General features: G+C 39.1%; 1 protein-coding gene across 1 annotated transcript in view; it reads left to right on the top strand.

Annotated features, from left to right (window-relative positions):
- The first annotated feature begins 9,229 nt into the window (after positions 1–9,229).
- LOC308631169 (uncharacterized protein) overlaps positions 9,230–18,421 on the top strand; it is a 128,559-nt gene continuing 119,367 nt past the window's right edge. Inside the window, exons 1-2 of the mRNA XM_081262163.1 lie at positions 9,230–9,334; positions 9,934–9,991. Of these exons, the coding sequence (XP_081118289.1) occupies positions 9,325–9,334; positions 9,934–9,991 (68 nt within the window). The 5' untranslated portion in view covers positions 9,230–9,324. The remainder of the gene's footprint in view (positions 9,335–9,933; positions 9,992–18,421) is intronic.

The following is an 18,421-nucleotide window of genomic DNA, read 5'->3' as shown; positions in this document are numbered from 1 at the left end:
CAAACCTGAGCATCCCAGGTGAAGACTCAAGAGGGAGTGTCCCAGTGAACAGAGTAGTTGCATGGATTTGTAAAACCCATCTTTAGCCATTATCAAGCCTTGTTCTTCTGATGTCATAAAGCTACTCACATTTAAAGGGAGGGGATATGGACCTGTCAACTCAAAAGAAACTATCAATGAATTGTGGCCATGTTTTAATTCCATTATATGTGTTAAAATTCTGTATCAGTTAAACACAAAAAATCCTGATAAATGCAAAGGGCAAATATTTGTTTCTTTATTTTTTTAAAAAATAGCTAAATTGAAAACATCAAGATGGACACAGTTTGGATCTTTATTTGGTGGAAGCCATCAAAGGTAGGTAGCAGCCCAGGACAGAAGAGCTGGCAGATACCACCCAGCAATGGACTATTGCCTACAAAGAGCCCTGTTCCCTTGGATGTCATTCAGAGTTGGAATCTGCCCACCTAGTCCATCACTTTCATTTTGCAGTTGAGCAATCTGAGTTCCAAAGAGGAGAAAAGATTTGCCCAGAGCTGTGTTGTCCAATATGATAGCCAATGGCCCCATGTGGCTATTAAATTGAAACAAGCTAACATGAAAAGTTCAGGTCCCATACTTCAGCACTAGCCATGTTTAAATGCTGAATAGCCACACGTGGCTACTGTATCAGACAGTGCAGGTGGAGAGCATTTCTAGAACTGCTCTCAGTCAGCAGAAGAAGTACTGTTCTAGGGCTGGGGATATAACTCAGTTGGTAGAGAGTGTTTGCCTCACATGCACAAGGCCCGGGGTTCAATCCCCAGCAACACACACACACACACACACACACACACACACACACACATGAGATACTGTTCTAGAGTCACACAACCAACCCAGTGAGTTTAGGAGGGAACTCTAATTCTCGAGTACTTTATCCTCTGTTGACCAGGCTCAAAATTTGCCCCAAAGAGGCTGCAGGAAGCTGGGTCTGTTGGCAGAGTCTCAAAGCCTCTCACACCCAGAACCTGTCTATTTTTAGCAAGTTAGTCTTGCTAGCTCTGATCAACTAGGTGACCATTTCTGCTAAATGAATCTAAGAGCTTGAATGGGTGACCCGAGACTCCTGCCTGGGGATAAGGAGGACCCAAAAGAGAGAAGTCTTTGGTAGTACCATGATGGGCAGCTCCCAAGTGGGATGATCCCCCACTAGGAGAGGGAGCTCCCCAAGATCTCACATGGCACAGAGGCGGATTCATCATCGCTCTGTGGGCGACAGTCCTGGCCTCTCAGGAGAGCACTTCTTGCTTCAGCCTGGAGGCTCTCTGTTGTGGCTTCTTGTTCGACAGGTATCCAAAGCCAGCTTCCCTCCCTTCGCAGGCCTCTGGATCTGCCTGACCCCAACATGACCCCTTCTCCTTGGGCCGTCACTGTCGTCTGCTTATCTGCAGTGGCAGGGAGGCAGCCTTCAGCACCCTCCTCCTTCCACTGCCAGGCGCCACCAAGGCCTCTCTGGCCTGGTGCCTACTCACAAGCAGAATGGCCGAGGCTTGAGTCCTGGCTTCTGGCCCCAGCTCCATCTATATGTGGTTTTAGCCAAGTTTGTTTGTATTTTTGGATTTCAGTTTCTCATCTGCAAAGTGAAGAGTGTGTTGGGGGGTAAAGTCAGTGCTTCTCAAACTTCACTGTGCACACGTATTTCCCAGGGGTCTTGTCAAAATGCAGACTGTGATTCCATAGGTCTGAGTGTGACCTGGGAGTCTGCAGTTCTGATAAGCTTCTAGGGCATCCTCTGCTGCTGTTCTGAAGTAGTAAGGATTTGACACTGTCCTATGGAACTTTATGCAGTGGTAGAAATGTCCTATATTTGTGCTCTGGAGTATGGTGGCCACAAGTGGCTATTGAGCACTTGAAATGTGGCTGGTGAGTCCATGAAACTGATTTTTTTTAAATGACAGAATTTTTATTTGAAAAATTAAAAGTGTTAACAAATGATAATACAAATCTGTTACTGTGTACCATATGATAAATGAGAGAATGAACAATTGCAACAAAGCTTGTTAACAATCTTCCCTCTGAGCCTGACAGCAGGACTAGTCAACCTGTTTTCCAGAAATATTCTATCATCAAACCTATCATTTACCCAATTTTCCAATGACCTTGATGTCAGGTGTTCTTCTTTTTTTCAACAGTATTAACAATTAACTTAAATATATGATTTTAAGTTTTATTTAATTTTAATTAATTTGTGTGGCAAGTGGCCACCATATTGGATGACACAGGCTAAGCCTTCACTAAGATCTGCCACTGACAAGCTGTGAGACTTTCTTTTCTTTAGTTTTATTATCTTCTGAAGGAAGATTCAGACAGGTTATTTAATTTCTCAGAACCTCATCTTTACCATTCGTAAATTAAACAAAAACATGAGATATCTCTTCCTGTCTAAAAGATATGTGTTATATAGTAATGATGTTTTCATTAATATATAGTGGAATGACAGGAAGTCAAACAAACTGGGTTCAAATTCCTTTTCCATCACTTCTCTCTGTTTTTGGCTTCTGATCTTCCATTTTATCATCTCTAAATTGTCAGTGAAAATAATAGTCTTACAGAACTGTTGGGAAAATTATATGGGTCCTAGTAGTGTGCCTAGGATTCAGTAGGTGCTCAGCAAATATTCATATGGCACAGTGGAACCATCCTGAGAGGCTAGGTTTCAAACCCTTACTAACTGTATGTCCTTGAGTTGATTATTTAATCTCTTTTCCTTAGTTTTATGATCTTCTGAAGAAAGATCATGATACTTACCAAATAGTTCAATTAGTCATTAGTTGCATCATTGAACAAACACTGTATTTTGGCTCTATATAATCTGTGCAAGGTGCTTGATATATAATGACTAGTAAAACCAGAAACCTACCCTGGTCCTCTGATTCCATATGATTTATTATGTGCTAAGTCAAGCATCCTGACACAGCGTATACATGATGCTGCCAGGGCTGTTATTGGAGGCCAGGGAAGGCCACGTGGGGAACAAACATTGCAAGGCAATGAACACAGCATTGCCAACGGGATATTGGAAAGGAGACATGGAAGAGTCTGCACTGGGGATATAATCTGTGAGTTGTTTACTCATAGAGTTGCTGAGGAGCAAAGGAGAGGACATGTGAAAGGAGTCAAGCACAGTATCCCTGGGAGGGCTCAGGACCTGGCTGTCCCCTTCCCCTCTGCAGCTGTGGAGTGGCACCTCGTGTTGGCTGAGCAGAGGCAAGTCCAGCCTCTGGACTGGAACCCTTAGTCCTTGTTACAACATGGATCCACTGAATTGGGAAAATTCCCTTTCCTGGTTGAACTGATACATCATGTAATCTGGAGGTGCCATACTTAGTCCTCTGATGAACCAAATACCAATACATTCAACTGAGGAGGGGAATGAGATCTAGGTGCATTCTCTTCCCTGGTGATGCAATGGCTGTTACTGGTCTGTCTGTAGCTCCTTTGAACTTCTTTGGTAATTGTAATCTGTATTCATCATTTGCCGCCACCACATACACTCGGTAGCTTGCATTGGTGAAGCTTGGTAGTTTTGATGTATCCTTCACAAGGATGGGGCTTGGAGTCAGGAACTTACCGTGTACCTCTGCCTCTGCACAATCACCCAGCATGCTGTTCATGTATGATGTGAAACTTCAGAAATGCTGGTTATCCAAGTGACTCTGTTCCCCAAGATCTGCCACCAAGGTTTAAGCCCTGGTCCTGAAATTTCCTCTCTTTCCAGATTTCAAATATTCTTAAGACTGAATCAATTTCCTGAAAAGCATTTATTAGAAAGCCAATTTGCAAAATAATCAATTTACCTATTGACTAATATGCCAAGTTATACCAAAATTGGATATTTTGTAACATTTGTTCATTTAGCCACTTTACCAAGAAATCTTTTAACAAATAACATGAATGTCTCATTTTCTGACTAATAATATGACATGAAGAAACATTTTATTGCTGGTCACAGTGGTGCACACCCATAATCCCAGTAGCTCAGGAGGCTGAGGCAGGAGGATAATGAGTTCAAAGCCAGCCTAGCAAAAGCCAGGCACTAAGTGACTCAATGAGATCCTGTCTCTAAATAAAATACAAAATAGGGCTGTGGATATGGCTCAGTGGTTGAGTGCCCCTGAGTTCAATCCCTGGAATCCCCCACCCTCAACAGAAACATTTTATCATTAGTACCAAACTTCCGGCATTTCACTTGATAACTTTTCAATTGATGCTAATATGTATATGGAACTTTTGGGGCTGATGGCTACCTCCGAATTTCTTTGTGTGTTCTGGAATATAAATCCTAATTTATTCTAATCAAAAACTGTTTGAGTTGTTTTTTAATTTAAATATAAATGACTGATTTTTCTATGTGTTCAAGATTTACTTTAAATTGAAATTGAATTTGAAATTCTGATATATTTTCAATGTTTTTGTATATAAAAGTAAAATTAAGTTTAAATATTGAATTGCCAGGAATGCATAATTGAGGCGGATATGCTGTTTGAGGAATTGGCAAACACAACTAAAAAAGGTTTAATGTTTTAAAAGATGGCAAGTGGTATTTCAATGTGATAAGAAACAGAAGTGGCTAAAAATTCTCATTACTTAAAAATGTTGAGGCATTGTATTTGTAAAAGAGTGACTAGAATCTACTGACTTGGGAGACGGTAACATAAAAATCCATATTTTGTAGTAAAGGTGAAATTGTCCCTTTTTGATAAATCAGCTCAGCAACTAGAAATCTTTTCTTAAATGTCACCTTTTTTTTTTTGCTGATCTTTTTGCATTTTTAGCTTTCTATTTGGATAGTCAGTCTACTTTGGCTCATTATTTCCAGCCATTAGTAGCCACACTTTCAAATGTGATGTTGTCCGTGTAGTTTCTAAATTGATCCTTTCCTGACCTGTGTGGGGAATCTCTTCTGAGCATCTTCAAGTCCCTTTCATTTGGACCTTTCTGCAAGCTTCTGAGAAGTTGATGTAAATTTCCAATTAACTTTAATTCAAAACTAAAATAAGTTAACTTAAAAAAATCAATTGAAATAAAGCAGAATTGTAAAATGACATTATTTTAAAGTGTAATTTAAATTTTAATTCCAGTTCAAAACCATCCAAAAGAAATCAGAATTAGAAGAAAATTCTGTTAAAAAGTAGACTGTGCCAAAGAGCTTTCCATTACATGCACAAATCAAGTGGATAAATGTTTCCATTAAACATCCCAACATATTAACTTAGTGAATTTAGTGAATTGGGCACTTAGCAAATTGATCTAAGCACTGGTTTCCTGGGTATTAGCTTTTAGAAAATTGGCCTTTCAGGGAATTCACTTTTACCAATTGGACATTCATTGCAGTGATTTTTCATTAAACTGGCCAGATTGCACCCATTTTCACCCTCTTCTTTTGAGTTCTGTAGAGTCCACTGTGCCCAGTTCCCCAGGACCCTGTGACTCGGTACCTAGCTGCGAAGGTGTAGGTTCATACTGAGAGCATGAGATTGGCAGGTATTCAGGAAGAAGAGGCAATATACAGGTAATTTCTTTGGGGTTTTTTGCATGACAAGACAAAGGGGTTATCTCGATGTGGGTATGACATCCTCGTCCCCTCCCTGCCTCTCCTTGAGAAACACTGGGTAATGGAATTGAACTCCATCTATGCAGCAAGAGGGAAAATTTAAGGCCTTTCATTTCATTCTGAAAATATCTTACAATCACTCTTGCAATTTCTCAATCTCAAGACTGTTGACCTATTGGGTCACATGATTCTTTATTGTGGGGGACTGTCCTTCACCTGGTAAAATGTTTAGCAGTATCTTTGCTCTGTCCACTAGATACCAACATCACTCCCTCATTCATGACCATTCATGGCCATCAGAAGTGTGTCCAGACATTGTCCTATGGGGGAACCATCCTTGGTTGAGAACCACTTTCCCATCCCATCTAGAACTTTCCTTTACACTGTATACCCTCTATCCTCTGAATGCTCCAGGACATGAGAACTTACCTTTTCACTCAGGTTTCCCTGGGAGGCAGACTGTTTGGTATCATACTGCCTTGAGTTTGGGTCCTGATTCTGTTTCTCATCAGGTGTGTCCTTGGGCAGATCTTAGAACCCATTTCAGCCTGTTTCCTACTCTGTCTTGGTCCCTTCTTTATACCTTTACTGAAAGGACTAACCAGGCACACATATGCGGTGTTTAGCCCTTTGGTGTGCTTGATAACTGTATTCATTATATTTAGCCCAATTATCTATTTTCAGCTGCCCTCCTAGGTTGTACACCCCCACACCATCCAGACTGTCTCGTCTTTGGGTCTCATGACAGCTCTGTTCTCAGCTCTTGAAGGTTATCATCCCATTCTCAATCCTTAGCAGACAAAGCCCTCAAACGTTGACTCCTTCTCAGACAGTTCACAGAGGGCAACACATCATAGTTTAAGGGCACCTTAGTTGTTAAGCCAATGTGAAGTGGGGCAGAAATGAGACTCAGGGCTGGCACTGTGATGGGATAGGGGACTCCTAACAGGCCTTGAAGCTCTGCTCCTTCAGAGGCTGTGACAGCTACTGCAGAAAGCCTTGGTTTTCCTCAGCCTGTGTCTAGAAGAAGTGGCAAATGAACAACCTAAAAAGAAACCAAAGTTCAGGAGCATTATTTTCTGCATGAAACCTAGGGCAGCCCGGGAGGGCTAGGCTAGAAGACTGAGATGGCGTCCTTCCACACCCGTTGCCCACTTGGAGTTAGCTCCAGACACTTTCCAGGAAATATACATGAGACACCAAGCCTCGAGCCTGGAGATCTGAGTTGCCACCTGACCCCTCAGAGCAGCCAGCATCTGCTGGTCAGTTTAAAAAAGAGCCTTGGTATCAGGGACCCAGTAGATGTCCCTATGAGGGGACTTTCTAAACTCCTCCTCCTCATAGTGGTCAAGGGCTGAGCTTATCTCGTTTGCCCCATATGTAATTGGACTTGATACAGCTTAACCGATCTTGTTAATTTTATGCCTAGAAAGTACAGGCTCCAAGGACTGCCACCTTGTGTTGGGGGAGGAATTATGAGTCAGAGTGCTGGAGATCCACCTAGCCACTGCCAGAAGAGTCCCCCAGTCAGAGATGGCAGGCCCTGAAGGATAGCAAGGGACCCAGGGTTTTTTCTTCCATTGATTTTGATATATTTGAGAACATTTTCATGAGTGCCCAAGCTGGCTCTTGATTCTCCTTGGGATGTAGAGAGGAAATTAGATTGAAATGGCTCTAATTTGAGAGTGGTCTCCCAATGTCCAGCTAGAAATGGACTGAAGTCATGAGTAATGTTGGGACTTGCTCATGGGGCAGCCCTGCGGGCCATTCCTGGGCAGGAGGGCCTGTTAGCCAAGGGGATCAGTGGGATTGTTTAAACATGGGGCTTCTGTTGTGCAATTTAATTTACACAATCTCTTGATTGAGGGCTCTAAATCATACTGAGCACTACTATTATGATCTGGATGTGAAGTGTCTCCCAAAAGCTCATGTGTGAGAGAATGAAAAAAGGTTTGGAGGAGAAAGGATTGGGTTATAGCCTTAACCTAACCAGTGAATTAATCCCTGGTGGGATTAATTGAGTGGTAACTGGAGGTAGGTGGGCTGTGGCTGGAGGAAGTGGCTCATTGGGGGCATGGGCATGGGGTATACAGTTTGTATCTGTAGAGTAGAGTCTCTTTCTGCTTCCTAATCATCATGTGAGCTGCTTCCCTCTGCCACACTCTTCCGACATGTTATTCCTGCCTCACCTGAGCCCTGAGGAATCGAGCCGGCCTTCTGTGGACTGAGACTTCTGAAACTATGAGCCCTCAAATAAAGTTTTCTTCCTCTACAGTTGTTCTGGTGGGTGTTTTAGTCACAGCAGCAAAAAACTTGAGTGAAACAACCACTGTGTATCACCAGTGCCTGCCCCTTGCTGGGTTTTGAAGATATCAACTCCAAAATGGGAGGCTTCCTTGAGTCTGGGGAAGAAGAGCAGGACTATATTTCCCAAATCTGTGACCAAACTTTTTGGACATCACTGGGGAAGGGTGGACCTTGGAATATAGGAGGAGGAGGAGGAGGAGGAGAGAGGTATTTCTAAGGTCTTTCCTGATCTCGGAGGTGATTCGCAATCCTGTTGCAATTTGGAGCTACCACATCTCGATAGCTTCTACTTTCTATAGAAGGTCATTGCTGTACTGGCCCTTCTTAAAACAAATGTGACTTCCATCCTTCCAGAAGTATTGAGTCTTGGCTGGAAAGGTGTTTATCTGGGTTCTTTAGTTGAGTGTTCTGCCCAGACTGCAGGAACATAATCAAACTTTTAATCTAGAGCCATTGGGGTTGGAGGATCTTTAGACATTGTCAACTTCTACATTGTGACATCAGAGAAAGCCCAAGAGCTAAAGAGACTCCAAGGCCAGTCATCCAGGTGAGGCTATCCTAAAGTTAAAATACACCTCGGCTTGGAGGAGTGATGTGTTGCCTACACATTAATTAACGTCAGAGTCTGGGCTAGTCGGATGTCTTGCCTCCTAATCTTGAGCCACTTCAAAGAATCTCACCATTGTCTCTGGTTCCACTTGGCCTTTGTTTGCTTGGGATGTTTAATTGCTTTTGCAGGTTTTTCCTTCTTCTAAACAGTTATCTCTACCCTTGACAAGATCAAGAGCCATGAAGAATGGTATCATCTATATGTTATTTTTCCTTAATAGTGCTTATTGAATTATTCATCATCAGTAACTTTTATTAGACTATGTATATTGAATTTTTCACTCAACAAGAGTCACTGAATATTCATTGAGCCCTGTCTATGTGCAGGGATGGTCCTCAGAGCTCTAAGTGTGTTATTACATTTAATCCTCAGAGTCACTCTAAGGAGTAGCTACTCCTAATATCGATAGTTAATAAATAAGGACATGGAGTCTTAAAGAAGTGATCTAAGTTCCCAGGTTTGCAGTTAGGCTTGGATTTGAGTCTTATTTCTGCCACTTTCTTCCTGGCACTGGAGTTGATGATATTAAAGATGACGTCGTACTACATATGCTTTTCTACTTTAGTTCAAACTAGCTCAAGCTCTAGTTCAAATTCGTCATCAATGAGCATAAGTACTTCTACAGGCTGACCATTTGCAGGCTGACTTTCATGGTTTTTCATTGCCTCTTTCTGTAGGGAATTTCCTTCTCTTTCTACCCTACATGGAGAGGAACATTCCGATCTTCAACTGAGCCTGTCAGTATTTCTTTAAGACTGGAAAATATTTTGGACCTCACTGAAGCTATCAGAATAATCCACTCAGAGGTTAGATGAGGCCTAGTAAGCATACTGTATCCAAAGATGAAATATTTGTGTCGTTTTTATCTTCTAATTCAAAGAAACACTTCTAAAAGCTATAAATTTGAATGTATCAAATATTACCAGGCTGGTGGTAACTGATGAGTGCTCTAGATACCAAACCTGGTGACCTCAGAGAATAGCAGAGGCCAGAAAGGTGGCTCATTGTCACAAGTTTGACATTCCAAATATTCCTCAATATGGCTCCCCACTTACCCCTCTGATGACTGTATGTCCTACTCCCCGCCCCCCTTACTCTCATGCTCTATTACAGTGCAACCTAGCCACTTAACTATTCCTAAAAGATTGTCCCTGGACATATTTGTATTTCTATGGCTCCTTCAGGGCTCTGAAACCCACCTTCCCTATGGAACCCTGCCTGGGTCTCTCTGGCTGGCAGGAATCTCCCCTTCCACTTCCTTAGGAGGGGGTCCCTCCTCTAACTTCTTATCACATTTGACACCCATTTGGCATCAAAATGTCTTATCTTAGCAGGCCTTAGAAATGAGAAAATGAAAAGTGATCATAAGCAGGAGAATAGAGGCTCAGATTCACATTTGTATGTTGTTCTGTTTTCCCAGGCACTCAGGACCACCAGGGACAGCTGGGAAGATTCAGAAGGACCCTCTTGGACTTGTGGTGAGTCTGGCTTGGTAGATGAGGAGTTTCTGCAGTGCTCTGGGGTGCTCAGAAAGTAGTGCCAGTCTGTTCTTTCCAGCCTCTGGCATCCAGGTCCTTTCTCCAAGGATATCTTTGAGCTCAGCACAACTTCCTCTTTCCTCTGACATCCCACCTTCTGTGTGTGTGTGTGTGTGTGTGTATGTGTTTATGGGTTTGTGCTGATCTGCCATTATTGTCACCATTGCAGCCAGTATTCCGGATGCAGATGCAGAGAGATAGAAAGCCTATGAGTGACAGTTAGAGAGAGTTTTCAATGAATAGTGTTGGAGATTGGATACTGATAAAGGAAGTCTATCTCTGCTTAGCTTCCTGAATGTCAAAGTGGTGGGAGCCCAGGAGCAGGTGACTGAGGGGGCAGACTCATCTTCTGACCTTGGGAAAATCTCCCTACCCACTCAATACTTGTGTCTGTTTATAGTAGGCAAGAGTCATTTTGATGTAAAGTGAGGGCACTGCCAAGATGACCTCTGCAAGACCCTTCTGGAATGCATCATCTGTGACATTGTCCCTTCAGCCCCTATGGGTAGAGTATGTATTATTATTTTAGCCACATGAAAACTGAGAACACTGCCTAGATGCACATGATTGAACAAGAGTTGTTACTGTGACCTTGCGTGTTTTTATATTCCCCCTTGCAATTACCCTGCTCTTTCCCCATTTTGGCTTATTTAAAACTATGCTGTCTGCCAGGAGGGAGATATTTCATAGAGTAGGAGTTAATCTGGAGGCAGGGCTCTGAGCTGGGAAGGAGGTGGGAGCAGTGGGCTTCTCCCTGAGCTTGGTGAGTACTGCGAGTTTGAGAGGGAACATTCTGACCTTATAAAAGAAACCCAACTCGGTCGCACAGCAGCTCCCAGCTGAGCCCCTGTCCCTTAGAGGGCTGCAACTCAAATTAACAGAGACCTCAGTTCTCTTTAAAACAGCTTGGGAAGCAAGTTTATATTTACATTTTGCCAAGACTCAGTTAACACGGGGCTTGTTTTCTTTGGGATTCTGAGGCCTGAGTTAAAAGAATATGAAATGGAACAACAAAGATGGAAAAAAAGAGGAGTCTAAATGCATTGAAATATCCATGGAAAGACAGATATTCTTTTACTGAAAGAAAATTGGCATCCAGAGAAGTTAAATGACTTGTCCAAGTCCACATGTGACATTAGTGGCAACAGTGACCAGAAAGCCAAAAGATCTAACTCTAATAAGATTTTCTTAGTAATTCTAAAAATTGGGTTTTTTTTTTTTACAGTCAAACCAGTCAAGAATTCCCTGAATCAATAAAGACTTCAGATTCTCTCTCTCTCGCTCGCTTATGTATATGTGTATTTCTAGATAAACATACACACATACATGCACAAACAGGCTTACCTACAATATAACTTAATACTCTGAACTTCAAATGACATCGTTCCCCCTTCAACAACTTCAAAATTGTAGCTGCAGCAAAGAATCAGGTAGAAGACTGTGGAAAGCAGGAAAAGGGTATGAAAGCCTCACAGTGGTAAAAACCACAGATAAAAAGACCCCCCAGAAAAAGAAGTTCACACCTGAATTAAAAATAACCACACTCTGGGGCCAGGTAACTTGAGAGCCCTTTTCTGATGAATTGGATGGACAGGCTCATGGTGCATGGGGCCGGTCTGGCAGCCTGGGGAAGGCACCATTTCTGCAAAAGTGGATGCCATTTTGCAGAGGCAGTTGGAGGTTTGTTAGCAAAGGGAGATAACTAAGTAAGGGTGTCCTGCCAAACAAAAACGAATCAAAAATCAGATGCTGCACCAACCCCTATCTCCAGGGGCCATCGACTGAAGAAACTACAGTTTCCTATGGCAACAGAAGAGGGCGCTCTTGAATCGAGAAATGCTGTCAGTCACCCAAACAACCAGAATGGGACCTATGGACAAGTAAATAATGTAAACCTTAAAAAATGAACAGAAAATGGCAGACGGCATCCATCCGAGGCCACAAAGAAAATAAAACAGGCGAATTAAAACATTTCAGTAGATGAAAATGCTTCTTCCTAAATCAAACACGAAGCAGAAGAGCACAATACTCCAACTGAATTAAATAGCCCCAAACAAGCATTTTAAAATGTGAAACAAAAACCTTAAATCAGAAGTTCTAAGGTTTAGAATAAAAATAGTTCCTCTCCAACATTAATCCCCAAAAAATGTGAAATAAGAATTGAGTGAACTCAGAAAAGCAAAAATCACCTTAAAAATCCAGGCTAACTTACAAAGCACTCAAATCAAGAGATTTGACTGAAAATATTGACCACATTCGGGAAAGTCATGAAAATCAAGCAAATGAAGATAAAATAGACAACACAACAGAGAAGATTAGAAAATAATTGATAGAAGGAAGCCTTAGAAAAGCCTAGAAAAGAAAACATTATAATGGCCAATAACTAATATTTAAAATGGTAGACTAAGACAGAGTTTCTAAAATTATAAGATTATTTGAATCTGCATCTTTAAAAGACACACAGTATAGCAGGGAAGAGAAGCCTAGAATAGTGAAGTCCAAGACATAGACTGGAAACATATTGGGTTTTAATGAGAATGAAAAACATTCTCTAGATCTCCAGACAAAAAGACCAGGTAGCTTACAGTGGAGAGAAACTCAGACTTCTATAAATCAGGATAACAGTGCAGTTACATTTTCAGGAAAACAAAGGAAGTGTGATACAAATATTTCTTATCCAGATGATACTGTGAGAAGACCCCAGAGGACGCAGGTCTCACTACCTGTCCCTGAGGGAGGATGTCAGGATGAGCATATTGAATACAGACAGGACCAAGACCTGGAATGTGAACACTGCATGTATTTCAATGTAAATCTGTAAATAAACAAGGCTGGGGACAAGGGCAGAAGGACAGCATGTATATTGTTATATGTACTGAGAAAACAAATAATGTATTGCTGCATAGGTTATGGCTGGGAGTGACGGATATTGTTTAAAACAAACAAAACAGTAAGTAGCAGAATAAATAAGGAAGAACAGACTAAGGGTATTATAAGAAGTGTTAGTTAAAAAAAGTAAGAACTAGAGTAACATTTTAGCTTTCCTAAATACAAAAAGAAGTATAAAATGGAGCAGAGGAGGCAAAGCACATTGAAAAAGAAATGACACGGAGTCAATTTTATACAAAATATGAGTTGAGATTAAGCACATAAATCATTTATAAATTATATCTATTATATTATTCTAACAGTAATTCTTATTAATATGTTATGTAATTCTCCTACTTAAATGTTTTCAAATTGTCTCAAATGGCAAAACTCAATTCTATGAGATACATGAGACAAACCTATAATGAAGAAAAGCTAAGAATAAAGAGACAACAAATTAAAAAATAATAAAGTTGTTAAAAAAGAAAGAAAAAAAAGAGACAATTAACAAAGGCATTTTGGACAAATGGAAACAATGAAACAATTAAGGACATAAAGATCTAATAAATATAATCAATAAGGTAGGAATTATGGATATATATCAAACCTTAGACCTTGATAATATACCCTCTTCTTAAGCACAAATAGAATGCTCACCAAAGTTGACTTCTTTGTTGACCCAAAGTTGGGTCTCTATCTCAGTCTGCTTGGGCTGCTATACCAACGAAGTCAACAAAGACCAGACTGGATGGATTACAAAAACCCAACATTAATTTCTCATAGTTCTGGAGGCTGGGAAGTTCAAGATCAAGATGCCAGAGACTCAGTGTCTGGTCAGAACCCTCTTTCTGGTTCACAGATGGTTCCTTCCTGCTGTTTACTTACCTGATGACAGGTACTGGCTGTCCCTCTAGGGGTCTCATAAAGGCAGAGCACTCACAACCTAATCATCTCCTAAAGCTCCACCCCTAGGGCCATGGCCTGGGGGTTAGGAGATTGACCTGTGAACTTCATGGAACTTGAGGATACAGAAGGTGCCGTGCATTAGCACTCGGGAGGAAACCTTGGAATGTCCTTGCATCTGGAACTGAACACTAATACCATCTAATACTCTCTCTCCACCGACAACCGTTGGGTGAAAGGGGTGTATAAACTGAAATGGCAGAGTTTCTAAGAGTATGGACACCACAATTTATGTTATGCAATTAAAGCAGTGACCTGAGGAAAATTCATGGTCTTAAATGATTAAACCAATAAAAAATAATTAAACTAATTTTCAACTCAAATATCTAGAAAAATTACCAAAAAATACAAAGAAAATAATGAATATAAAAGAAGAGATTAATGTAGTAGAACTAATAAAGAATCACAGTGCTGAATTTTTAGAGGGAAAAAACAAAACAAAAACAAAACACCAGGAAATAACCTAATCACCAAAAAAAAAAGGGGGGGGGAGGGGGATTACAAATATGCAAAATGAGTAAAAACTAGAAGGAAATAGTCACTGTGAAAAGGAAAATAAGGCATAAATAGGCTACTTTGCAAAACTCTATGCAAGTATAGTTGGAAACTATGGAATTGATTACACTGTACGAAAATAAAATTTATCAACACAGACTCCATTTAAAATAAAAGCTTAATCAGACCCTTCTCAAGAGTGGAAATAAGATGGAGAAAGTTACTAACAAGTGATTCCACACTGAAGTGCCGGACCTCCAAGGTTCATAGGGAAATTCTACAAACTTACAAAGATCTGATAATCCCAAAGCTCCATAAATTGTTGCATAAGTTATTCAAAGTATAAAAAATGGAGGAAAACTTTGAAATTATTTCTAAGAAGTAAATATAACTATACCTAAACCTAATAAGGATTAATTATGATAAGCATTATTATTATTATTATTATTATTATTATTATTTTAAGAATATACTCTAAAAATATAAATGCAAAAATTAAATAAAACACTAGCAGAACGATACCAGCACTGCATAGTAAAAGAAAACATCAATAGCAAATGCTAGGAATGCAAGGAGTTAATTAAGTTCATTAATTAATTATTTTTTTGATGTAGAAGATTGAACCCAGGGCCTTGTGCAAGTACTGTCCACTGAGCTACATACCCAGCTCCTGTAAGGAGTTTAAATAAAAAATTCATTAACATAATTTATCTTATTATTAAATAAGGAGAAAAGCCATATGATTATGTCCAGGAAAAGACCTCCAAGATTAGTCAATATCCATTCTTGAAAAATGTACTTAGTAAGAATTGAGAGATTTCTTTATACAATTTGTGTATATGTACATGTATATATATGTTATATATACATAGTTAAGGTATATTTCTGACCTAAATTTAGGATCTTATTTAATTGAGAAACATGGAAGCATTTCTGTTAATGCCAAAAATGACAGAAGGATGCCATCTTCATTGTATCATCAATACAATTAGCTAAAAGTGTAAGGACTTGCAAAAAAAAGTAGCTCTATATACAGATGAAATAACAGTTAAGTTTGACAATTCACAAGAACTAGTGATCAAAGTAATTTAAATTAGATAAAGAATTCAGTAAGATAGTAGGATATAAATTAACTTATAAAAATCAATAGCCTTCATATATTCAAGGAAATAACCAATGTCAGATATAATGGAAGATAAAAAGACTCATTTATAATTGCAGCAAATAAAAGTTGAAACTTAAAATAAGTACATAAAATGTAAATGAGGAAAAAAATATGCAAAGAATAACACTATACTTTTATCATTGATAAAATTGGAAAAAAGTTTACAAACTATTCTTAAAAACATTAGGTAAAAAGACATGAGTTGTTCTTGGATAGGAAATACTCAACATGGTACGGGTATCGATTCTTCTCTAATTAGCATTAAATTTAACTCAATTACAAGAAAAATGTCAATAAGTTTTTGTTTTATTTTCTGGAGATGAGGAAATTAATTTTAAAGTCATGTAGAGAAATAAATATCCAAGAAGAGCTTGGATAACCCTGAGCAGGGGGAAATGGAAAAGAAATGAAGGGAATGGTCTCACCAGATACAAAGTCTGCGCTATCTATTGATGATGAAGGCAGTTGCTACTGGCACACAATGAGAGACCAGAGGAACAGAAGAGAGAGTGTAGAAATATATTCTAGTAACATGAAAATTTATTACTTGATAAATGTTGGCATTTCAAATTGCCAGGAAGAAGATGGACTTTTTAGTCTGTAATGTTGGGACAGTTGGATACCCATATGGAAAAAGGGAAAACTGGATCCACACCTCATACCATATGCTATGAATTACAAGAATGAAAAACCTAAAATGTAAAAATACAAAAGAAATCAACTATATAAAGTGTTAGAAGAAAACTTGGAAACATGGATGAGCTTCTTGTAAATTATATTTAGGAAAGCTTTTCTAGATCTGACCCAAAATTCATGTGCAATAAAGAAAAAGATCAATAGATTCTACTACATGAAATTAAGAAAGAATTGCGCAACAAAGAATAAAATCAAATGAATAATGAGTGATTCACTGAGAGAAAATATTTGTAACATGTGTGAGAGATCAGTGGTTATCTCTCTAAAATAGAACACATTTTTAAAAATTGAGAAAAGGACCAAACTCATGAATCCCACACAAGTACAGGCAAAATAATCCTCAAATGTGGAAATATGCTCAGTTATATTAAAAAAACTTACAAAGAATAATACTGTACTTTTATCATTGATAAACTTGGAAAAATTCACAATAGGTTATGTTATTTTTCTAGGGCTACTGTAACAAAATCACCCAGATTGAGGAGTTAAATAACCTATCGTTATTCTCACTGTTCTGGATTCTAGAAGTTCAAGATCAACTTAATCATTTCTCTTAAAGATCCTATCTCCAAACATAGTCATATCCTGAAGTCCTGGAAAGTACCTGAGGTTATGGCTTCAACACAGGATTTCGTTCTTTTTTCCTAGGGGTGGGCATGTATTAGGAATTGAACCCAGGGATACTTTACCATGTATCTACATCCCCAGCTTTTTCATTTTTTATTTTAAGACAATCTCACTAAGTTGCTGAGGCTGACCTTGAACTTGTGATCTTCTTGCCTCAGTCTTTTGAGTGTCTGGGTTTATGGGCATGTTCTATCTATGCTCAGCAGAACACATGAATTTTGAGGGAGCATAATTCTTCTCATAACACAGACACATATATTGCTTTTGGAAATTTAAATGGTGTTTTAAACATTTGGAGGGAAATATTGCAGTCTCTAAAAATTATATATACAACATTTATCCTCTGACTCAGCAATCTGACTCCTATAACCTTTTCCTGAAGCTAAAGCTTTAAACATTCAAACCAGCATAAAGCAAACAAAAACATATACACAGAAATAATCATCAAATCATGACCTGTAGTAGTAAAATAACAGAAACCACCCTAATACCAGCATATAAAATATTGGATGTATCAATTATGGTACCTATGGTACCTCCACACATCAAAGTAACTATTCAACAATCAAAACAAGGGAAAAACTTGGGCCAGGGTTGTGGCTCAGCGTTAGAGCGCTTGCCTTGCACATGGGAGGCCCTGGGTTAGATCAGCACCACATAAAAATAAATAAGTGAACTAAAGGTATTGTGTCCAACTACAACTAAAAAATAAATATTTAAAAAAACAATAGGGAAGAACTCTATTAATTAGTGTTATTTCTAGGATATGTTTTAAGTAAAAAAAATCCCAATGCAAAGGGGTACATATATTAAGTTACTTTTTCATGTAAGAAAAGAAGAGAAATAAAAAAGAAGAACACAGACACACACAATTTTTGTAAAAACTGAACATGGGAAGAATAGACCAGATGCTGATGAAATGGTTGTCTGCATGATGGGTGTAGGGTAGGAATGAGAACAGGAAAGAGGAAATGAGGAAGGGGTGGATTTCTGCCTTTTTATATAGCTTTGACTTTTGAATAATGATAAAGTTATTCATATTTCAAAAGCAAAGTGAAGCAACATAAAGGACGATAGGACAAAAGGCCCTAATTTGAACACAGAGAAATAGACAAACCCTATTACACAGCAAATCAATAATAGAAGCCAATTGACCGACACACTGAAAGCAAAAATGAACTCACTTTGACACAGTGCTCTCACGGTGCATGCTTAGTGGGCTAAATACTATTGCAAAGAAATTTAAACTTTACCCTGTTTGTTGTCCATTGTGGTATTGGTATAGTAATTCACACAGTATTTTGTGCAAATTGTAGGCTAGAGAAATGAGTCAATATTGGATGTTTGTAGCCACCATGAGAGAAGCTGAAGAGTCCTTTGTCTTGCACTTGGAGGTATCAGAGCGAACTATGGTCTCAACACATGAATTTCTTAGCTCTGTTCATGGAAAAAAAAATCCCAGGTAGGAGGAAAGAAAAGCAATATTTGAAGGGAATATGGCATTGTTCCAGAAAACTAGAAAGTGTTCAAGAACTACCAGCCAAATTAGGGACAAA

Source organism: Spermophilus citellus, assembly GCF_964194105.1.
Source record: "Spermophilus citellus genome assembly, chromosome: 11".
Lineage (NCBI taxonomy): Eukaryota > Metazoa > Chordata > Mammalia > Rodentia > Sciuridae > Spermophilus > Spermophilus citellus.
The sequence above is the reverse complement of the archived record's forward strand: the minus strand, read 5'-3'. Positions and strand labels throughout refer to the sequence as shown.